General features: G+C 31.8%; 1 protein-coding gene and 1 pseudogene across 3 annotated transcripts; both read left to right on the top strand.

The window, feature by feature from the left end:
* The first annotated feature begins 352 nt into the window (after positions 1 to 352).
* LOC137822252 (uncharacterized protein At2g24330-like) lies at positions 353 to 8,057 on the top strand (annotated as a pseudogene).
* A 1,889-nt stretch (positions 8,058 to 9,946) lies between these two features.
* On the top strand, positions 9,947 to 21,636 carry LOC137820612 (ubiquitin carboxyl-terminal hydrolase 26-like). Of its 3 annotated transcripts, none has more exons than XM_068624776.1 (15): positions 9,947 to 10,119; positions 10,258 to 10,315; positions 10,781 to 10,884; positions 10,980 to 11,576; positions 12,037 to 12,292; positions 16,240 to 16,970; positions 17,063 to 17,171; positions 17,557 to 17,735; positions 18,063 to 18,347; positions 18,428 to 18,626; positions 18,928 to 18,999; positions 19,270 to 19,500; positions 20,031 to 20,294; positions 20,894 to 21,041; positions 21,170 to 21,636. In XM_068624776.1, the coding sequence occupies exons 1-15, from the start codon at positions 10,019 to 10,021 to the stop codon at positions 21,262 to 21,264; spliced, it is 3,429 nt and encodes a 1,142-aa protein (XP_068480877.1). In that variant the 5' UTR covers positions 9,947 to 10,018; the 3' UTR covers positions 21,265 to 21,636. The 3 variants fall into 3 exon arrangements, with proteins under 3 accessions (XP_068480877.1, XP_068480878.1, XP_068480879.1); XM_068624777.1 differs by having other exon boundaries at positions 9,953 to 10,119; positions 10,786 to 10,884; XM_068624778.1 differs by lacking the exon at positions 9,947 to 10,119 and having other exon boundaries at positions 10,201 to 10,315; positions 10,786 to 10,884.
* The last annotated feature ends 2,530 nt before the right edge of the window (positions 21,637 to 24,166 follow it).

Genomic DNA, 24,166 nt, shown 5'->3' with positions numbered 1-24,166 from the left:
AGATTATAAGAAAAGATGAACTCTTATTATTGTAATGAGGATGTGTTTTCCTAAAAGATATAAATTTACTTTAAATTATCATATTTACTGAACTCTTCTATAATTCAAACAAATATATATAACATGAATATATATTAGATGAAAGTTATATATTATATTAAAGTTATGATATTATATTATAGTTTAATTTCTCATTTGTTCTTTATAATTATATATAAACTTTCTTTATAGTCCTATTACATGTCATCTCTAATTTTTTAGTATTTACATGCATAGTTTTAATCTTTATTGAAATTAAAAATGTATCTAAAGAAGTTAAAATGGGTGATTTAAGTATACATACTAAAAGATAATGTTTTTGTAAATATAGGAATCAAATGAATAATTAAACCTATATTTAAACCTATATGATCAATCAGAGTGACTACAAGATGCAATTTGGCTTAATATAGTATAAACTTTCAGGATATTGCTGTAGTTTATGCTGTTATGACTACAAGATCAATTGATATGGATTGGAAAATGAGGACACTTCGTGTTTTGCCAATGTTTCTTGTGTCTGCACTGGCATCTGCTGCCAGCATTTATAAGCTTCACAAGGATGTGTAAATATTTTAAGCTTTATAGTTAACATGCATCACATTTTTATCTATATTTAATAATCAAAGTTTTGTGTGGTCAACAGTAATTGAGTATGAAGTGTCATTTATGTTTATGGGATTTTAAAGTTTTTGTTATAAGTCCAGGATTGATGTAATTGGGTGGTACTCATTGATCTAATTCATCTCTGCCATTAGAATTTTGTCCAATAAAATAACATGAGAATATTTTCAATTAAAATAGGATGACAAGTTTCAAAGTGAGTTTAAGTAAAACTTGTTGATACACTTCTGTGTCAATGCCTTCAATAATTGATAGAGCCAGTGTAAAAGTGTGTAGTTTAGTACTTCCTAAGTGAATGCTTTTTTATGAAATAATGCCTTATATTCTTCATGCTGTCGTATTCATAGCTCCATGCAAATACTGATCACAGTAGTATTTAAAGTTCATTAGAAGTTCCTGCAGTTCATGTAATCATAATGTTGAAACGTTTCTAATGAAACTTGTCTAAATACAGATGCATGATGGAGCAGCATTTGATACTAATAAGTAATTTCTCACTGGTAATAATTAGTTTCCATGACATTCAACACCCATGTTTCTATTTTCCTGAAGAATCAATAATGTCAGCATGTGAATAAAGTCATGTGACTGAGTGCTGTAAAGGTTCATTTATTTAATTGATTTTAAGCTGTTGTGTCAATGTGTAACTCTATAGTGCATTAGTGAAGAGCAGCCCTTGATGGTATTCATTTGTATGTATGTTAATACTATTGTGTGTTATGCTTGTGATCTATTCAGAGATATGATCCAGACCCAGCTGCAAAAGCAGCTGCTGCAACTGTTTTAGCATCTAAGGTGGGTGCAGATTCTGATTTGAGAGTGTATCTGGTAGATGAACTCAATTGCCGTGTTCCAATAGAGAAGAGCAATGATGTTGAACTTATGCAGTCCTCTGGACTTGGAAATGGGAGGCAAGTTCAATCTAGATGCACTAGTCCAAGGGCATGCAGGCACACCAAATCCTGGTGATGAACCTGTTGTTGTTGAACACCACCAACCTCAAAGTTCAAACACACAAGATGGTGGATGGATTGCAAGAATTGCAGCTTTGCTTGTGGGTGAGGATCCAGCACAGTCTGATGCCCTTTTGCATTAGATCATGTTGATGTGTATTTTTATCTATTATTATTTTCTTTGAGGTCTATCTCGGAAGGAGGATTTCCCATTTATCACACTGTCATGCCCTAAACAAACCTAAGCAAGTGGATGAGCCTATCTCTGGTGGTCTTACTTCTCCAAACACGGGACTCTCAAAAAACAGACAATAGTGTCAGTGATGCATTTAAGAATATTAGGGTTTCTGCAGCCGAGAGTGTAATCACAGGCTGTAGTCCTGGAAGTGCTTCTAGCTCTGAGATTGGGGAAGTAACAGAAGGGGCAAATATGGATGAGAAAGTTTATTAAAACAACGGCTCTTTTTATGATCCAGCTGTTGGGATCACATGTCTCCACACAAACTAGGGATCACATGTCTCCACACAAACTAGCCGTTGGTTTTCTTGGTTTGCTTTGCCAAAGGAAAACTGCTCAAATGCTTTGATACTGCTCGTGGTCTGTGCACGGCACTTTTTACATGGTTATTCATTGATTCCAGCGTGGATACTTTGATGGTCTTTGCAGCACTCTTTACATGGTTATTCATTCCACCAAGCGTGATACTCTTATTTATTTTAAAACAAGAATAACAGAAAATAAGATTGTTGGAAATAAAAAATCATAAATAAGTACAAAATAAAATTTATTTATTTACAAATAATTATTTATATTATTTATTTTATTATAATAAAAATGTAACCATTAATAATAAGTACTTTAAATATAAATAAGTAAGTTAAAATACATGCGCGTGTGCAACTATTATTTATTTAAATGTTTTTTAATAATTTTTAACAACACAATTTATAGTTTATTTCTTTATTTCTTGTTGCCTTCTCCTTTGAATCATTAGTAAATTATTATTTTATTCTCTTAAAATAAGATAAAAATTTAATATAATTGAAGATAAAAAATTTCATATAATAATAAAATATCATTTATTTAATTATGTCCTTTTATGTTAAACGTAATGAAAATATTTTAAATATTAAAAAAATAGTTAAATATATAAAAAATATAAATAATGCATTTACTGTTTTTTTTTATTTTCTTTTATACATAAAAGAATGATAAACTCTTATAGAAAGATTATAAGAAAAGATGAATTTTTATTTTTTTTTTCTTTATCTTGTGCAAAATAGTGGATGATGTTATTATTATAATAAGGATGTGTATTCCTACAATAATTATTGTAAAATTGTTGTTAAAAATATAAAACAAAACAAAGTTAAGTAAAATTCTTTTGAATGTTCACTATCATGGGTAAGAGATATAAATTTACTTTAAATTATCGTATTAACTAAACTATTCTATAATTCAAAAAAATATTAGGTGAAAGTTACAAAAAATATATATATCAACTAAAATAATAAACTTTATTTAATGTTATTAGAATGTCAAATAATTGTTTGTAATGTTTTTAACATTTCTAAAAATAACTTTTCTAAAATCCATCATCACTTGTAAATATGTAAAAAACAGAAAATAACCGTTCAGTAAAAAATATGTAGAATTTTAAAGAAGATAAGATATTTGATTGCATGCTAAACAAAATGAGAAAGAATTCAATTCATTCTTCCTTCCATCCACAACATAAATTAAATTATGAAATTAATTGGAATAAGTTAGAAAAAACATACTATATAAATTAATATTATAATTATTCATTTATTCTATCAAAATCTCATATTTCTTTTTTAATAATATATTAATTAATTTGTTCATAATTACTGTTTTTTTCATAAAAAAAAATCACATGAGTAGGTATACACCTTAATCATCTTAACCAGGATTGATTATGTATCTAGACCTAATCGGTCATATAGAATTTTGGAACTGTTTACACTGTTTACATTTTTTTTTATCGATAAAGAATAAATAAAATAAAATGAGACACTTCAGGGTGTCCCAACCCTTATACAAAACTCAAAAAACAAGTTTTCTAGCACCCTACCAACTAAGGATCCAACAAACATTGCACTACAGATCAAGATAAAATCCCAGTACAAGATATATAAACTCAACAAATACAGTTACATCAACCCCTCAAAGAGGTCACACCCTCAATCAAGGACATACATCCAACAACTAAACAAGGTTTTTGCCATCATGAAGTACCATAATCAAGTGTCAAACTCGACAAACCAATACAAGACACAACATCCAACAACTAAGCCATTTGTAGCAAGCTGAATTGTACCAAATAACCAAGTGCTAACATCAACAAACCGATCCTACGAGAAGAGTACATAAACCAAAGATGACCTGCAAAAGGCACATAGCAGCTTCTCAAACTGGACACAACAGTAACAAAAAACGACACATATACATTTGCCACAGCTCAAACACCCTAAAGATTCCAACACCAAACTGATAAGCATACATAAAAAACACTTCCTTTACCGCAGTCCAGAACAAAACCATCAGTCCGACCTTGCCAAATAGAAATGACCCAGACAACCTGCACAAACACACAATACCTTCCAAACCTGGATAAGAATACACAAGAAACACCAAATATTAATCTTTCAAATACCTCATATAACATTGAGGTTCCAAGCACCAGTCTGAGTAGGAAAAATTAACCACATTTTCCTTTGTCGTGACGTAGGACCAAGTCTTCCTTTGTGTCAAAGAGAAAACCTCCACTATATCTACACGCCCGTTATAAAAAACAACCCTATTCGTATGGTTCCAAATTTCACTTACTATGCCTACCCAAATACCCCCCACCTACCAATAGCATGTTTCGCACCTATAGGTTTAAACATCTTAAAGTGCAATTGTGCATCACAATGTAGGACCGAAGAATACCCCAACCACTCGAGACACATTCCCCAAATTCTCCAAGAGACCCTACACTCAAAAAATATATGCCTAACGGTCTCTTCCTCCACACCACATAAGGGACATCGAGCACACACCATAGGTATACCACGTCTCAAGAGATTGTCCTCAGTAGCTATCACATTACATAACACCTTCCAAGCCGTAACTTGTGATGATGGTAAAATCTTTAACTTCCAAAACTCCACAAATGGGTCCCCAACCAGGATAGACTCCTCCCCCAAGAGAATATTATAGGCAACCTTCACAGAAAATTTCATACAACCTGTATCCCTCCAAAGCCATTTATCAATTGTACTTTCACCTTCTCTTGTTAACCTCTTGTTCTCCAATTCCTGCAATAAAAGATCAGTCAGACTAGATTCCCACACAAAAAGATTTTTTCTCCAGCTCAACTTCCACAACCAATTATTATTGTTCCAAATCCCAACTTGTGATATGGTGCGACCAGTATCCAAAGATAACGAGAAAAGTCTAGGGAATTTATGTTTTAAGGAAACATTGTCCACCCATTTATCCTTCCAGAACCTAATTTCTTTTCCATCCCCTACTTCCCACCATGGTCATTCATTTATTCATTCCATAAGCTATCAGCAACCTGATACTGTAATTTATTGGCCGGATGAGTCAAAGATAGTTTAAAAGGGTGTAGTCTTGTGTGCATGATTTATGAAAGGACAAAAAAAGTTACAAGTTCTGTGATGAAGGTTTTATTGAGAGATGATACGTCACCTTCACAATTTTTGTTGACTAATCATTTTTTTCTTACAAAGGTGTTTATTTTTAGGCTTTGTTTTTATTTGTAGAGTTTGTTTCTATTTATGGATGTACTTCTCATAGCAAAGATTTGTAGGGTTTGTTCACATCACATTAATTATAAATTTCAATAAAAAAGTTTCACAAACAAACTTTAACATATCTCAATCCAAATTCATTCATTTTCTTTACATTTTTCTTTCAAATTTTCCCATTTTCACTTTCTCAATTTTTATTTATTTTCACTTTTCAATCAAAAACAACTTTAAGTTCACTTTTCCTTCAATTACTTTTCTCATGGAGGTTATAGTATACCTTTCTATTTACACTAGAGAATGGAGTCCATATATTTTATTAAATGAGAGTTTAATTTTATTAGTTAATTTATATTTACACTGTGCTAAATTAATGGGATCAACTGCTTTCCTTTCTTAATTTTTTAGCGACTTTTAATAATTTACAACTAGTTTTTAATAATTGTTTCATGTAATAATAAAAATATCATTTATTTAATTATGTATTTTTTTTATGTTAAACTTAAAAAAATACTTGAATACATAAAAAAAATATAATGAAAACTAATAAATAATGCATGCACTATTTTTTTTCTTTTCTTTTATACCGTGATAAACTCTTATAGAAAGATTATAAGAAAAGATGAACTCTTATTATTGTAATGATGTCATTATTGTAATGAGGATGTGTTTTCCTAAAAGATATAAATTTACTTTAAATTATCATATTTACTATACTCTTCTATAATTCAAACAAATATATATAACATGAATATATATTAGATGAAAGTTATATATTATATTAAAGTTGATATTATATTAAAGTTTAATTTCTCATTTGTTCTTTATAATTATATATAAACTTTCTTTATAGTCCTATTACATGTCATCTCTAATTTTTTAGTCTTTACATGCATAGTTTTAATCTTTATTAAAATTAAAAATGTATCTAAAGGAGTTAAAAGGGGTGATTTAAGTATAAATACTAAAAAATAATGTTTTTGTAAATATAGGAATCAAATGAATAATTAAACCTATATTTAAACCTATATGATCAATCAGAGTGATTACAAGATGCAATTTGGCTTAATATAGTATAAACTTTCAGGTGGTACTCATTGATCTAATTCATCTCTGCCATTAGAATTTTGTCCAATAAAATAACATGAGAATATTTTCAATTAAAATAGGATGACAAGTTTCAAAGTGAGTTTAAGTAAAACTTGTTGATACACTTCTGTGTAAATGCCTTCAATAATTGATAGAGCCAGTGTAAAAGTGTGTAGTTTAGTACTTCCTAAGTGAATGCTTTTTTATGAAATAATGCCTTATATTCTTCATGCTGTCGTATTCATAGCTCCATGCAAATACTGATCACAGTAGTATTTAAAGTTCATTAGAAGTTCCTGCAGTTCATGTAATCATAATGTTGAAACGTTTCTAATGAAACTTGTCTAAATACAGATGCATGATGGAGCAGCATTTGATACTAATAAGTAATTTCTCACTGGTAATAATTAGTTATGAGAGCTATTCTTCACAGATCTAATGGATTCCAATTTAAAAAGTGCAGTTTTTCACCCACAACTAGTGCTCAAAATTTTATAATTCATATGCCAACTGAAAATAACATTTTCTTATTGTTCCTAATTATCAGCTAAGATGAATATTTTTTTTTTATCCATGACATTCAACACCCATGTTTCTATTTTCTTGAAGAATCAATAATGTCAGCATGTGAATAAAGTCATGTGACTGAGTGCTGTAAAGGTTCATTTATTTAATTGATTTTAAGCTGTTGTGTCAATGTGTAACTCTATAGTGCATTGGTGAAGAGCAGCCCTTGATGGTATTCATTTGTATGTATGTTAATACTATTGTGTGTTATGCTTGTGATCTATTCAGAGATATGATCCAGACCCAGCTGCAAAAGCAGCTGCTGCAACTGTTTTAGCATCTAAGATGGGTGCAGATTCTGATTTGAGAGTGTATCTGGAAGATGAACTCAATTGCCGTGTTCCAATAGAGAAGAGCAATGATGTTGAACTTATGCAGTCCTCTGGACTTGGAAATGGGAGGCAAGTTCAACCTAGATGCACTAGTCCAAGGGCATGCAGGCACACCAAATCCTGGTGATGAACCTGTTGTTGTTGAACACCACCAACCTCAAAGTTCAAACACACAAGATGGTGGATGGATTGCAAGAATTGCAGCTTTGCTTGTGGGTGAGGATCCAGCACAGTCTGATGCCCTTTTGCATTAGATCATGTTGATGTGTATTTTTATCTATTATTATTTTCTTTGAGGTCTATCTCGGAAGGAGGATTTCCCATTTATCACACTGTCATGCCCTAAACAAACCTAAGCAAGTGGATGAGCCTATCTCTGGTGGTCTTACTTCTCCAAACTCGGGACTCTCAAAAAACAGACAATAGTGTCAGTGATGCATTTAAGAATATTAGGGTTTCTGCAGCCGAGAGTGTAATCACAGGCTGTAGTCCTGGAAGTGCTTCTAGCTCTGAGATTGGGGAAGTAACAGAAAGGGCAAATATGGATGAGAAAGTTGATTAAAACAACGGCTCTTTTTATGATCTAGCTGTTGGGATCACATGTCTCCACACAAACTGGCCGTTGGTTTTCTTGGTTTGCTTTGTCAAAGGAAAACTGCTCAAATGCTTTCATACTGCTCGTGGTCTGTGCACGGCACTCTTTACATGGTTATTCATTGATTCCAATATGAGAGTGGATACTTTGATGGTCTTTGCAGCACTCTTTACATGGTTATTCATTCCACCAAGCGTGATACTCTTATTTATTTTAAAACAAGAATAACAGAAAATAAGATTGTTGGAAACAGAAAATCATAAGTATAAAATAAAATTTATTTATTTACAAATAATTATTTATATTATTTATTTTATTATAATAAAAATGTAACCATTAATAATAAGTACTTTAAATATAAATAAGTAAGTTAAAATACATGCACGTGTGCAACTATTATTTATTTAAATGTTTTTTAATATTTTTTAATAACATAAATAAAAATTTAATATAATTGAAGATAAAGAATTTCATATAATAATAAAATATCATTTATTTAATTTTATTCTTTTTATGCTAAACTAAATGAAAATATTTTAAATATTAAAAGATTAGTTAAATATATAAAAATATAAATAATGCATGTACTGTTTTTTTATTTTCTTTTATACATAAAGAATGATAAACTCTTATAGAAATATTATAAGAAAAGATGAATTCTTATTTTTTTTATTTTCTTTATCCTGTGCAAAATAGTGCATTTATTATTGGAATAAGGATGTGTATTCCTACAATAATTATTGTAAAATCATTGTTAAAAATATAAAAACAAAACAAAGTTAAGTAAAATTCTTTGAATATTTTACTCTCATGGGTAAGAGACATAAATTCACTTTAAATTATCATATTAACTAAACTCTTCTATAATTAAAAAAATATTAGGTGAAAGTTACAAATATATATATATATATATATCAACTAAAATAATAAACTTTATTTAATGTTATTAGAATGTCAAATAATTGTTTGTAATGTTTTAAACCTCCCTAAAATAACATTTCTAAAATCCATTATGATTTGTAAATATGTAAAAAACAGAAAATAACCATTCAGTAAGAAATATGTAGAATTTTAAATAAGATAAGATATTTGATTGCATGCTAAACAAAATGAGATAGAATTCAATTAATTATTTATTCCATCCACAACATAAATTAAATTATGAAATTAATTGCAATAAATTAGAAAAAACATACTATATCATTTAATATTATAATTATTCATTTATTCTATCAAATTCCCATATTTTTTTAATAATATATTAATTAATTTGTTCATAATTACTATTTTTCTCGTATAAAAAAAATCACATGAGTAAATATACACCTTAATTATCTTAATCAGAATTGATTATGTATTCAGACCTAATCGATCATCTCCACCATGTTTGCCATTACACTTATCTTAATTACTTTTATAAATGAAATTGTGCAGAGTCAACCCTTGTCAAATTCATTCTCAGCTCTTTTATTTCAGAGTTGTTTGAGGTTTATAGATGTAAAACTATCATAATCCTTGAAAAAATAATTTTAAGTGAGTTTCCATTAGAAATCCGATATCAAAATTTTTGTTATTGTAATTATTATAATAAAATTTATTTTGTAAAAAGAAAATGTACTTCAATTTGATTAAAATCCTACTTTTTTTAAATGATTTTAATTTTATAATAATACTTATTTTTTTTATTAATATAATAAAACTAAATCTCGACATATTTATAAAGCATTTAATTACTAAGATATACCTAGTATAGTAAGATTTCGCTTGTCTTCTTTCACTTTTTTTTTAAAGAAAATTTTAAATTTATTATTTATAAGTGTAGTTCTATCTTGGTAAGTATGCATATTGACCTAATCTAGTTTCATCCTTTTAATATTTAATTAACTTTTAATGATTTCCAATGATAATAATTATAATAATAAAATAGTGATAATGTAAAAGGGATAAAAAAGTGATTATGTAGGGGTAACCTCAGGCACAGGAGCTGAGCCCTCTGACTCAAACTTGACCCATCCGTTTTCCCCCTTCTTAGTTCTGACATGACATTTACATCCAAACCCACCCAACCTCTGTCCCCTTTCAATCCCTTCTCTCTCTCCTTTCTCTCACTCTCACCCTTTCCGCTTCTGCTTCCTCAAAGGTACTTCTGTAATTTTCTCCATTCACATTCAGTAATTCTCTACAAATAAAAAATACTTAAATCAAATTAAATAATTCTTCTTAATCCTCTCTTTTTATTCTCTTTCTCCACAATCTCAAGTGTATTTTGATCTTGCAGTTCATATAGCAGCTTCCTTCCTCTCCTCTCCACAATCTCTCTCATCTCTCTCTCTCAGGTATCCATCCTTTCTCCCTTCTTATCATCCTTCTACCAACTTCTGCTTTTTTCTGTTTTGGATTTTCGTCAATTTTCCAAACCTTCATCTTTTCCAAACACTCTCATTCCTTTCTTGAATTGGACACAAACACAAAACTCTAGGGTTCTACGCAGCTCACCCTTTTCTCCAATTCGGTTTGTGTCTTTTTCTGCGCTGCAATGATCGCCCAAACCTTGGTTTTCGATAATGTGTCTGCTTCGTGGCCATTACTTTTTTTTTAATTTTTTTTAATACCTTTTATGCTATCATGTACTTTAATAAGTTGAGAGTTATATTGCTTGCATGTATGCGCGTAAGTGATGCAAGTGATGTATGTGGCATGAACATGAATATGCATGGGATATAGCTTATTAAAATGGACATGGTTTGTTGAATTGGTATTTTTGAGTGTTTTACCCTGAGAAAGTTTTTCGGTTTTGTCAGAATAGATTGTATTTTTACTCTAGAATGAGTAGACCGACAACCCGAAGTAAAAATAAAAGACATAGACAAGGGGATGATGGCAACGGTACTGCTGAAATATGGAGGTATAACACCAACTTTCTAGTTTGTGAAATGAAAATTTATATGCTGGTAGCTCTTTATAGCTTATTGATTGTTTTGAAATGTCTTTTCTGGATAGGAAAATTCACAATAGCGGTGTGGTTGCTGAGGATGATATGAATCAGTTATATATGATCTGGAAGCCGGTTTGTTCAGGCTGTCGGGTCAACACCAAAGACAACCCTAATTGCTTCTGTGCGTTGATTCCACCTCAAAATGGAACCCGGAAATCTGGGTTATGGCAAAAGATGTCAGATTTTGTTGAAAGTCTTGGCCATGATCCAACTAAGGATCTTCGTGCAACTGCCAATTGTCCTGCAGGTCTCACAAATCTTGGCGCAACATGCTATGCCAACAGTATACTTCAGTGCTTGTACATGAATCAATCTTTTCGAGAAGGCATCTTTTCTCTAGAACGAGATGTTTTAGAACAACAGGCTGTGCTGGATCAGCTGACTCGACTTTTTGTGCAGTTGCATGTTAGCAAAATGGCTTTCATAGATTCTTCTCCATTTGTAAGAACGCTTGAATTAGATAATGGAGTTCAGCAGGATAGCCATGAATTTCTGACATTGCTCCTCTCTTTGCTCGAGGCTTGTTTAAGCCATTCCAAAGTGCCAAAGGCAAGAAGGATAGTGCAAGATCTTTTTCGGGGAAGTGTGTCTCATGTGACAACGTACGAATCATTCAATCTCTGCAACTTATTACTAGTGGACAATTATTTTTTTTTTCTTGTAAAATTATAGTTTTTGAGCCTTTTATATATTGCTATGTATGCTATAGTCTATTATTTTAATTTTTCCCCCTCTCACTCCTTACACCCATGTATTAAACTAAGAACCTAACAGCAATCACAAATGATGCTAACATGCAATATGGTTGTTTTTAGAGAATCCTTACAAAATGTATATATTAGTGTATTTTCTCTGAGAGTGTTTCTTATTTTTTCTTTGATTATCTTACATTAATATGTATGTTACTTTAATTCTGTATAACTGGTCAGAATGCTGGAGTAACTTCTGTAATTTATGTACATATTATGGTCTTCATATTAAATTATGTCTGACCAGTGACCATGTTTATGAGTTATGAATATGATTCTCACATTTCATATAATTTAATGGCGTTTTATGCAGGTGTTCACAATGTGGAAGAGACTCTGAAGCTTCTTCCAAGATGGAAGATTTCTATGAATTGGAGTTGAATGTCAAGGGATTGAAAAGTTTAGATCAGAGTCTAGATGAATATCTCACTGTTGAAGAGCTTAATGGAGACAATCAATATTTTTGTGAGTCATGTAAAGGAAGAGTTGACGCTACTCGCAGCATCAAACTGTGTACATTGCCCAAAGTACTTAATTTTCAACTCAAACGCTACGTCTTCCTTCCTAAGGTATTGATAGACTATTTTAGTAATTTCCCGTGTTTTTTATTATTACTCTGAGCATTGTTCAACTAAGTGTGCATTTTCAATTATTTATAATTATTATTTTTTGATAGAAATAACTAATAAGCATCTGACAGAATGATAAGGAATTTACCAAAAGTTAGTAAAAAAAATCTCTGTTTGGATATCTTTATCAGCCTTGAAAGGGAAGATCATATGGTGAAATGCGATTTTATCCCTATGTATATTGCATGTACAATTTCTGTCCTTTTAAGAAACTGTGCACAAGTGTTCAGGAAATCTTTTCTCTAAAATATTTTTCCTCTTTACAAATACTAGATTAACTTAATTAAATACAAAAAAAATCTCTCTTAGATGTGTCTTGTCATTTAAACCAAACATTTTAATCTAAAAGAAGCTCTGGAAGGACCTTGATTTGTTTTCTGCTGTTCTTTGTATGCAATTTTGTTCTTGGTTATTTCTCTTAATATCTGATCCTTTTTATCTTGTACATCTCTCAGTTCTCTAATAATTTTTTTTATTAAAGAAAAGTAAAAGAGGACATATTTTGAATGGTTTAGAAGTATTACTTTTTTACTGTTTGTTTCAGTTTGCAAAACTCTTGTGATTCTTGATAGTCTCAGTGGTTTGTTATTCTAGAGTTTCTGTTATCTGAAGTGTGAATCTATATTAGTTACATTTTTTTTTCTCTCTTCTGAGAGGACCTTTCCCACATACCCCCAAAATTTTAACCATCCATTCTGACTGTCTGATAAAAAAAAGTAAAATCAATTCTAACCTCATTAATGTTATTCTTGTTCTGAAAGTCTTGCTGATATGTTTGATTGGTTGTCTTCCATGATTTTCTCCAAATTGTCAACTCTGCTCTCCTTGGCGTTCTTTCTCTTACTCATTATATGCAGCAGCCACAATGCTCTTAGATCAGAGATATAATACCACTTGAAAATTATTATTTTTTGATAGAAATAACTAATAAGCATCTGACAAAGAATGATAAGGAATTTACCAAAAGTTAGTAAAAAAAAATCTCTGTTTGGATATCTTTATCAGCCTTGAAAGGGAAGATCATATGGTGAAATGCGATTTTATCCCTATGTTTATTGCTTGTACAATTTCTGTCCTTTTAAGAAACTGTGCACAAGTGTTCAGGAAATCTTTTCTCTAAAATATTTTTCCTCTTTACAAATACTAGATTAACTTAATTAAATACAAAAAAAAATCTCTCTTAGATGTGTCTTGTCATTTAAACCAAACATTTTAATCTAAAAGAAGCTCTGAAAGGACCTTGATTTGTTTTCTGCTGTTCTTTGTATGCAATTTTGTTCTTGGTTATTTCTCTTAATATCTGATCCTTTTTATCTTGTACATCTCTCAGTTCTCTAATAATTTTTTTTATTAAAGAAAAGTAAAAGAGGACATATTTTGAATGGTTTAGAAGTATTACTTTTTTACTGTTTGTTTCAGTTTGCAAAACTCTTGTGATTCTTGATAGTCTCAGTGGTTTGTTATTCTAGAGTTTCTGTTATCTGAAGTGTGAATCTATATTAGTTACATTTTTTTTCTCTCTTCTGAGAGGACCTTTCCAACATACAACCAAAATTTTAACCATGCATTCTGACTGTCTGATAAAAAAAATAAAATCAATTCTAACCTCATTAATGTGATTCTTGTTCTGAAAGTCTTGCTGATATGTTTGATTGGTTGTCTTCCATGATTTTCTCCAAATTGTCAACTCTGCTCTCCTTGGCGTTCTTTCTCTTACTCATTATATGCAGCAGCCACAATGCTCTTAGATCAGAGATATAATACCACTTGAAAATTATTATTTTTTGATAGAAATAACTAATAAGCATCTGACAAAGAATGATAAGGAATTTACCAAAAGTTAGTAAAAAAAAATCTCTGTTTGGATATCTTTATCAACCTTGAAAGGGAAGATCATATGGTGAAATGTGATTTTATCCCTATGTTTATTGCTTGTACAATTTCTGTCCTTTTAAGAAACTGTGCACAAGTGTTCAGGAAATCTTTTCTCTAAAATATTTTTCCTCTTTACAAATACTAGATTAACTTAATTAAATACAAAAAAAAATCTCTCTTAGATGTGTCTTGGCATTTAAACCAAACATTTTAATCTAAAAGAAGCTCTGGAAGGACCTTGATTTGTTTTCTGCTGTTCTTTGTATGCAATTTTGTACTTGGTTATATCTCTTAATATCTGATCCTTTTTATCTTGTACATCTCTCAGTTCTCTAATAATTTTTTTTATTAAAGAAAAGTAAAAGAGGACATATTTTGAATGGTTTAGAAGTATTACTTTTTTACTGTTTGTTTCAGTTTGCAAAACTCTTGTGATTCTTGATAGTCTCAGTGGTTTGTTATTCTAGAGTTTCTGTTATCTGAAGTGTGAATCTATATTAGTTACATTTTTTTTCTCTCTTCTGAGAGGACCTTTCCCACATACCCCCAAAATTTTAACCATCCATTCTGACTGTCTGATAAAAAAAAATAAAATCAATTCTAACCTCATTAATGTGATTCTTGTTCTGAAAGTCTTGCTGATATGTTTGATTGGTTGTTCCATGATTTTCTCCAAATTGTCAACTCTGCTCTCCTTGGCGTTCTTTCTCTTACTCATTATATGCAGCAGCCACAATGCTCTTAGATCAGAGATATAATACCACTTGAAAATTATTATTTTTTGATAGAAATAACTAATAAGCATCTGACAAAGAATGATAAGAAATTTATCAAAAGTTAGTAAAAAAAAATCTCTGTTTGGATATCTTTATCAGCCTTGAAAGGGAAGATCATATGGTGAAATGCGATTTTATCCCTATGTTTATTGCTTGTACAATTTCTGTCCTTTTAAGAAACTGGGCACAAGTGTTCAGGAAATCTTTTCTCTAAAATATTTTTCCTCTTTACAAATACTAGATTAACTTAATTAAATACAAAAAAAATCTCTCTTAGATGTGTCTTGTCATTTAAACCAAACATTTTAATCTAAAAGAAGCTCTGGAAGGACCTTGATTTGTTTTCTGCTGCTGTTCTTTGTATGCAATTTTGTTCTTGGTTATTTCTCTTAATATCTCATCCTTTTTGTCTTGTACATCTCTCAGTTCTCTAATAATTTTTTTTATTAAAGAAAAGTAAAAGAGGACATATTTTGAATGGTTTAGAAGTATTACTTTTTTACTGTTTGTTTCAGTTTGCAAAACTCTTGTGATATTTGATAGTCTCAATGGTTTGTTATTCTAGATTTTCTGTTATCTGAAGTGTGAATCTATATTTGTTACATTTTTTTTTCTCTCTTCTGAGAGGACCTTTCCCACATACCCCAAAAATTTTAACCATCCATTCTGACTGTTTGATAAAAAAAATAAAATCAATTAACCTCATTAATGTGATTCTTGTTCTGAAAGTCTTGCTGATATGTTTGATTGGTTGTCTTCCATGATTTTCTCCAAATTGTCAACTCTGCTCTCCTTGGCGTTCTTTCTCTTACTCATCATATGCAGCAGCCACAATGCTCTTAGATCAGAGATATAATACCACTTGATAGAACTGAGATCAAATTGTAATCTAGAAACAGTAATCAAGAAACAAAAATGTCTTTTGTTGTTACTAAAGAATTTCTCAGAGTAACAGCCCTCATAAGAATTAGTTTCAGGTATTTGGAGGAACCTGAACCCTCCTGCACAAAACTATAGGTCATTCATAGTTGCTCACAATTGCCTAGAGATCCATTTACATTCGGATGAAGCATAACACATCTTCATCTCTCAAGAAATGGAACATGATTTGTCATGTTTCTTTCTTAAAATAGTGGTTTTTTTAATGGTGTTTCCCTATATATGCTGCAATGTTTGATTTTCTTTATCATTCATTTGTGTTCTGATAGTATATTTGTGTAATATCTGTGTTGACAGACTACAACAAAGAAGAAAATTTCTTCTGCTTTCTCGTTTCCTTCTGAACTTGATATGCGACATAGAATGTCTGAGCTGTCTCAATTCGACTTGGTGTATGACTTGTCAGCTGTATTGATTCACAAGGGAACTGGTGCTAATAGTGGTCATTACATTGCTCATATTAAGGATGTAAACACTGGACAATGGTGGGAATTTGATGATGAGCATGTTACTAATTTGGGTTGTCATCCATTTGGCGAAGGGTCTTCAAATTCTACCTCTAAATCCGTCAAGACTGATGCAATTCATTCTAATTGTTCTCAAGCGACTGACAGTAATGGAAATGGTTTGAATGCCTCTCATTCACAATCTTCACCTGTGGAGACATTTTTGTCTAGTGATGCGTACATGTTGATGTACCATCTTAAACATACAAAAAATGTTGGTGAAATTGGGAGTGTAATTTGTGGTGCTAAGCATGATGAAAGAGAGGGTGTGGAAGTTGCTTTGCAAAATGGTGCTTCTCTTGCATCTCATCTTTGTAATGAGATTCAAAATTTCAATGTCTCATATGATGAAGCTTGTCAGGAGTACAATAAGAAGAAAGAGTTGGAATTGGGTCGTATTACTGGAAGGAGACAGGAGGTACGATCTGTTTTAGCTGAAGCTCCTGTTCAACCACTGGAAAAACCATTTTATTGGATTTCTAGCGAATGGCTTCGCCAGTGGGCTGACAACATTATTCCAGTGTTAGTGCTTATTCCTTTCAAACAATTATTAGAGTAAGGTTAATTGATGTATTAGTATTTTATAGGAGTCTTACTTTGCAAGGTATATGCAGTCCTCTTGACAACTCGTCTGTCCAATGCTCACATGGGAAAGTCCCAGTTTCAAAGATTACCTCAATGAAGCGAGTGTCTGCTAAAGCATGGGATACCTTGTTCTCCAAGGTAATTTTTTGTTGGTCTGCTGTTACATATTTTTTGTGAATTATTAATTATCTACATGTGGTATAGTGCTGTTAGGGTTTGTGTTTGGTGCTCAAGATATGATAGGATGATACTGGGATAAAAACAACTATGAATATGATAGAATCCAAGCATGATAAGGTTAAGTCAGTCAAATGTTTGGTGCACCTTAGATAATTAGATAACTAAATTATGTTACCTTTTTCTGTATTCAACATGGACCAAATAATGGTAAGATATGATAAAAATTATGTTCAAATGACAAAAATACTCTTCCATTAAAATTACATATAGTTTCTCATATTTTATTGTTTTTTAACTTAGTTCCTCCCTTGATGTGTTTCCTTTATTGACTTTTGAAATTCAGTATGGTGGGGGGCCAGCATTATCTCATGATAACCACTGCTTGGATTGCCTGATTCATGGGGCTATGACAGTGGTTTCAGCTGATACCTATCGCGATAGAAGAGAATCAATGAAATCACTTGCACGGGATATTTTAGATGGAAACTGCCTGGATGGAAAGTATTACATATCCAGACCATGGTATGATAACAATTTATGCCATTTATGCTGGGGATTTTTTTGGGGGGAAGTGTTCTATTTCTTGTAGTTCAGAAATAGTAAATATCTAGACTTGCTGAACTCTATCATCTGTTTTCAGTAGATCCAATTTTTTCTTCACTATGCTATACGCAACTAATAGTTCAATAGTTTGTCTATAAACATAATTTACAATCATATGATCTAATGCCGCTAACATCACCTACTGGAAAAAAGCTTGGAGGTGTTTTTTTTTTCTTCACTACACTAATAGGATGGTTTCAAAGCAATGGTTTGTATCTTGTCATGGTGAGAAACGTGCTTTTGTAGGTTGCAACAGTGGTGGAAAAGAAAAGTCCTTGATGCTCCATCTGAAGCTGATGCTGGACCAACAGCACCCATTAGTTGTCCACATGATGAACTGTTGCCTGAGAAAGCTCCTGGTGCTAAGCGGGTGCTTATTCCTGAAAGTTTTTGGTTCTTCTTATATGAAGATGCTGTTTCTGTAAAGCCTGATGATCCTTTGGGTGGCCCAAGTTTTTCTTCAGATTCCAAAGAGTGTTCCCAATGCAGTAATGAATTATCAGAAGTAGCATGCTTGGAGGACTCCTTGAGGTTTTATCATTCATTCATTGCTACTAATGTAGAGCTTCATGCAGACAAATTTTAAACTGACTTATTTCTTTATGCTGCAGATTAGTTAAACAAAAGCAACGTCAGAATCATGACAAATTATTCCAGGCTAAAAGTCTGCCACTTTCTCTAAACTGCAAGTATTTCTTGGTGCCTTCATCATGGATTTCACAATGGAGAAATTACATCAATCCAACCCTGAAGAATTCAGATAAACCTGAAACTTTAGATGGGGCAATTGATTCATTGTTATGTGAAAAGGTACTTTGTTATCTGTCATATTTTGCAACTTTCTCCACAGTATGCATTTAGTTTGCTCTAGTTACTAAATATGATTTTGACTGGTGTTTGGTTAAAATTGAAAAAAAATATTTTTGCTACTGTTGAGAGGATATTTATTGCTTAAAGTTATCCTATCCAGTATATGAAAGGGACTTTATTATCAGATATTACTCTAAACTTACGGAGTAATTGGATCTGCACACTGATAACCTTTTCATTCTTTCTAATTTAATTCTTGGGAAATTGGTATGATGAAATTTGTGTTTTTGTTTTGCATCAGCACTCACAGCTTCTTGAAAGACCTCCTGAATTGGTTTTCAGAAGGGGTGCAATAATCCAGAGGGAGTCTTCTGTAAGTTGATTAAAGTAACATTAATTTCTGTAATTTCTTCAAGCAATCTTGTATTTGTGACGAACTAAATTTTTTTGTATTTGTGACGAACTAAATTCACTCTAGTACTGTGCTTCAAATCCCTTTAAAAGTTTAAACAAGTAAATTATTTGTTCTTGTCATTCATTTTGCTTCTTTCTCGTTTTTCACATTTCAATGCAAGTAGTTTTAGTTACTTTGAAGTTCAATTTCCTGCCTCTATGTTAACTCCATCAATTTTGTGGGTTCTAGGTAGGTGGCTTAACCATTGTATCTGAGAATGATTGGAAATGCTTTTGTGAAGAATGGGGTGGTATTGAGAACAAAGGAATATTTGCAACTATTGATCACACTAATGATCCAGACAATGTTTTGACTGGATCCAGTGAAGAGATGCTGATATGTAAGGATCAGTTGGGCACAGAAGATAAAATGAATTATGATAATGGAACTGGACAAATCTTCATCAAGACTTGTCCTGAGGTAATCCAAAACTCTACCTTAGTTGAGTGGCTATATTGATGGCTCCCATGTCCAATTCTTGCACATTTTTTAGAAAATAAATCTTACATTTGTAGGTTTTCATTCTTATATTGTATTTTAGATGACTTTCAAAAGCGTATTGTTGGTTTTCTTATTTTCCCCTCTGCTAGCTCTTAGCTTCTTTCATATCATTGATATCACAGTAACTTTTTGTTTGAGAACATTTGGTTCTTTAGGTGTTGTTGAATGAATACTTCACATGTGGAAAAAAGGGACTCACAATTTGAGCATCTAACTTGACTAATAAAATGTCTTTGAATTGATAATGTTACTGATGTTTGAAAGGTGTCTATTTTGTTTGGCTGACTAATAATATACCCCCTTTGCCACATTGTCCCATATCTCAATAATCTACATTCATCATCACATTTTTGTGTTTAGTTTAGTTCATTCTTATATTCTTGTGCTAAATTATCTTTCTTTTATTATATAATATATTTTAATCCTTGCTTGAGCTATAATTTTTTCAGGTTTGTGAAAGTTGCATTGGAGAAAGAGAGAGCTGTAAACTAATGCAGAAGCTTAATTATTGCAATGAGGACATATGTGTAATTCTTGTCCGTGGTAAGGAGGTACCAAGATCAATGTTGGAGGCTTCGAAAGGGTTTGTTGAAACAGATCGGCGAGTTTCCAAGCGTTCCCGTAAGACTAAAAATGGGAGTTCAATTAGTCTAAAAGTTTCTGCTTCAACATCTTTATATCAGCTGAAAATGATGATATGGGAATCCTTTGGGGTAAGTCTAGCCTATGTTATATGCATATTGCTTTAGTTCTGTTTAAATGTTCGAAGTAAGCATATGCTGAAAATGGCTAAGGAGTTTCCATAATAGTTAAGGGTCATGTGCATATTATTATATATGTTAAATGGTTTGCTACCAAAGCATTAAACAATTCTTGGACCTTTGTTTCCACAGAATAGTATTGAGCTTTTAGTTATGAAAATAGGAATTCCTGTAAAATTTTAAAAGTAAATTATGTTTCTTATCCCTGAAAATTTAGGTAATTATGATTTTGGTTCCAATGATGTTCTTGCTTAAGAAGATAGAAAATGAAAATTTGGAAAAATGAGATGAGAGTGAAATGTTGTATGGCGCTATATACGAGTTGTATTTGTACACCATCATTCTTTTCTGTGTGTGCTAAGCAAGTGGGATATGGATTATAAATGAAGAAAAAGAGTAGTAGTGATAATTCAGTTCATCTTTTGAAAATGTTGTTGCTTCCCCTTTTGTCATGAGAGAACATTTGCTATAAAAGATAACAGCTTCATGATATATGTATATTTTTGTTCATTTTTGTTCATGAATCTTATTAATGGTAGTTGTCCTGTCAGGTTGTTAAGGAAAACCAAATACTGCATAAAGGTGATAGGATAATTGATAGTGACAATGAATGTGTTACCCTCGCCGATGTGAACATTTTTGCGGGAAATCAGATTATAGTGAGAGACTCTGAGATCCACGAAAATCGAGATATTGCTGGTAAGCTATTTGCTAGTGGCAATACGGTTCTTCATTCTATTATGTTATTGTTAGTAGACGAGTAACATGGAAAATAGCCTTTTAAAGTGGTAGTGTAAGTTGCATAATTATGTTAATCTTTTTTGCAGATGAGCTTTGCGATGATAAAATGGATCTGCAGCATACCGAGGAGGGGTTCCGTGGAACACTACTCACAGCAAATGTTTCATCCCAGGTTGTTTAAGAACTGCACTTTCAGCAGCTGATATAACATCTTTTTGTTGGTGTATATTATATATCTAAAAGAGAAGCTGGATGAAGTAGTTCGGTACCGTGCAACCATCATTTAAATCCATGTGTCTGGTTTCTGTCAAGCGCTATTTTATCCTTCAAAGCCTGGGTAAGGCAAATTTTGGAATGTATTAATGTACTATTAACTTTGCATCGTACTTCTGTGGTTATTTGGGAAAGTGGTTATTTCTGTATGAATTCAACATTGTGACAAAAATTAATATTGTTTTCAGTGTACTTTTTTATTATGAGTATAAAGTTCGTATCTAAATCCTAGTTTACCTCTTCAAAAAATTGTGGTTGACCTAGTTATTTTTTTGGGTTACCTCAGTTTTCAACATGAATTATTTATTATTTTTTACCAACTTAAAGAGAACCTCATATTGTGTATGTGCATTAACCGGTTTTACTCTTGATTAAAATGTAATATATATTAGAATCACCCAAGAAATATATGTTATGGAATCTAATGAGAAACTTGATGGATTTTTTCCATTGTATTGATAGCTGTGTTTCTTCCTGCACCCCATCATTTTTGAAAAAAAACTATTTACTTTTTTTAAAAATGATTTTTTTATTACTCTTTCTGGAATGTTTTCGAAACATACTTTTTTGGAATATATTTTATAAATTCTTTACTACTCAATAAAATGTGTTCAGAAAATAATATTTCAAAATGGTTTTTTCTTTGGATTTTGAATTTCTTATTCTGAAAACACTTTTATGTAGGGGTGTAGTAAGGGGATACATGAAGAAACACCCCACCTGTTGGGAGTTATGATCCGGATTATAATGGTGATTTATTTTCATTTCAATTAATAGTGATTAGTTTTCGTTTTATTTTCAAGTTTTTATTAATTTGTCATTTTAAAATTTGCTAGAACAAATGAAACAGCAGTTATCTCCCCATAAAGTTTATATTTGAAAAGAAATCAAACAAGTAGTTTAATCAGTTTGACATTGTCTCTGGAAGTTGTATAATCTTGATGTGGAAGTTGCAGGGTTATGGAACTATGTAGAAGTATATAATCCAACGTTTATGACTTGACGATCCTCACTCCATATATTACTATTATAAAATTTATTTATATCTTATGATAATTGTTTATTGTTTTTTTTAATGGTTTGAGTCCAACGGACCTATAAACAGGTTAGGACTCTCTTAGTAAGGAGACACCCTAAACTCTATTTTATATTTTTACTCTTAACTTTTTGTTAAGAATTTATCATCATTTTTGTGCTCCTACTCACTTAAGCATCGGACCTTCCCCTTTCATCGGAAACAACCGAAAGCTCGTTCCCTGATGAACATGTCGTCATTGTTAAGTTGCACTCCCCGAGTTATTTTCGATAGGAACATTTAGCGTCCACCTGAGATTTGGATAAAACTTTTTCCCAGGACCACCATAGCAACTAGATAGAGGCTATCCTCTGAAGAAATGAGGAAAGCATGCAAAAGGTAATTGAGAAAGTCCTCAGACAAATGCAGGACAAGATTGACAGGGATATAGCATCCCTGGAAAAGAAGCACAAGGTGAAAGCTGAATAGAACTGAGTTAAGATACAAGGTTTACAAGTACAATTGGTGGCAATAAATGACGACCATACTCAGACTGGTAGGAATCCTACTAAATATACGACAAAGTTTAAACAATTATTGCTTGAACCATCTATTCGGCAAGAAGGTACTTCTTCTTACACATATACTCCAACATCATCTTGGAAGGATACTCGTTATGCTCCAACTCCAAGATCACCGTGGAGGGAAACTCGGGGACACGAGCAAATATCGTTCAAGACAATACCCAATTTCCCTCTCAGTGAAACAATGAAAGCCAATTTAGAAGGTGTTCACCCTTTTACCTCCAAGGTCATGAGAGCTTAACTATCCCGAAAATGGAAGTGGTTGAGCTTGGAAACAACGGTCCTCAGACCCCAAGGATGACATCAAAGCATACATGATCCAAGCAAACCTGTTCTCAGGGATATGGTTGTACATTATAGATTCTTTCCAACCACGTTGGCGTGGGGGTGACCTTAGAATGGTATTATTCGTTGCTCAAGAATTTCATTGACTCAACGTCAAACATTCCTGACCTCCATTCGGTTGGAGCCATGCACGCCTTACTGACAAGACTTCGTAAGGGAAGTTCTTAGACATTTGTTCATACTATTATAAAATTCATTTATATCTCATGATAACTCGTTTTTCTTGATGGTCTGAGTCAAACCAGACCTATAAATAGGTGATTACTCTCTTAGTAAGGAGACACACTAAACTCTATTCTATACTTTTACCATTAATTCTCTGTTAAGAATTTATCATCATCTGTGTTCTCCTACTGACTTAAGCATCAAAGAGTCTTTTGCAGGTGGATTTTCCTCTCTTATTAGAGACCAACTGAAAGCTTATTCTCATGGAATACATAGTCCTTGTCGAGTTGCACTTCCCGAGTTCATTTCCATTCGGAATAGTTGTTAGCTTATATGTGAAATGAAATAGAAGAAAAGAGGCGTACATTGTTGAAATACCCTGGAGTTTGTTCATTATTACAAAAGTGTCACCTCGTGTGGTAGCGTTCCTTGATTTTCAAATTAATCTTAGGTTCTAAAAGAAAAAAGGTCATTATCTAGAAGAATGTCACATTTACACCTGAGTTTTAAAGGTTATTTAAGGTTTTGGATTATTTTGTTTTACAAAAATTTTGTGCCTGCTCATGTTTGCCTTTGGTCTTTGAATATGTTTTTTTTCTATATTTTTAGTTGCATCTCTGGGGTTGCGTTTTCCTCTATCTATATTGTGCTTTTGTTGTTTATGACTTTCTTTCTTTGGGTGAAAGTGTTTTTGCTTACAA

Source organism: Phaseolus vulgaris, chromosome 9 (genome assembly GCF_000499845.2).
Source record: "Phaseolus vulgaris cultivar G19833 chromosome 9, P. vulgaris v2.0, whole genome shotgun sequence".
Taxonomy (NCBI): domain Eukaryota; kingdom Viridiplantae; phylum Streptophyta; class Magnoliopsida; order Fabales; family Fabaceae; genus Phaseolus; species Phaseolus vulgaris.
Note: the sequence above shows the minus strand (reverse complement) of the source record. Positions and strands in the feature narration are given on the sequence as shown.

What these genes read in the sequence shown, in the direction of transcription:
- LOC137820612 (XM_068624776.1), top strand. Translation starts at nt 10,019, where the DNA reads ATGACATTTACATCCAAACCCACCCAACCTCTGTCCCCTTTCAATCCC. An exon ending in CCGCTTCTGCTTCCTCAAAG is followed by an intron (nt 10,120 to 10,257) that starts GTACTTCTGTAA and finishes TTGATCTTGCAG; the next exon opens with TTCATATAGCAGCTTCCTTC. An exon ending in GCTGACAACATTATTCCAGT is followed by an intron (nt 16,971 to 17,062) that starts GTTAGTGCTTAT and finishes AGGTATATGCAG; the next exon opens with TCCTCTTGACAACTCGTCTG.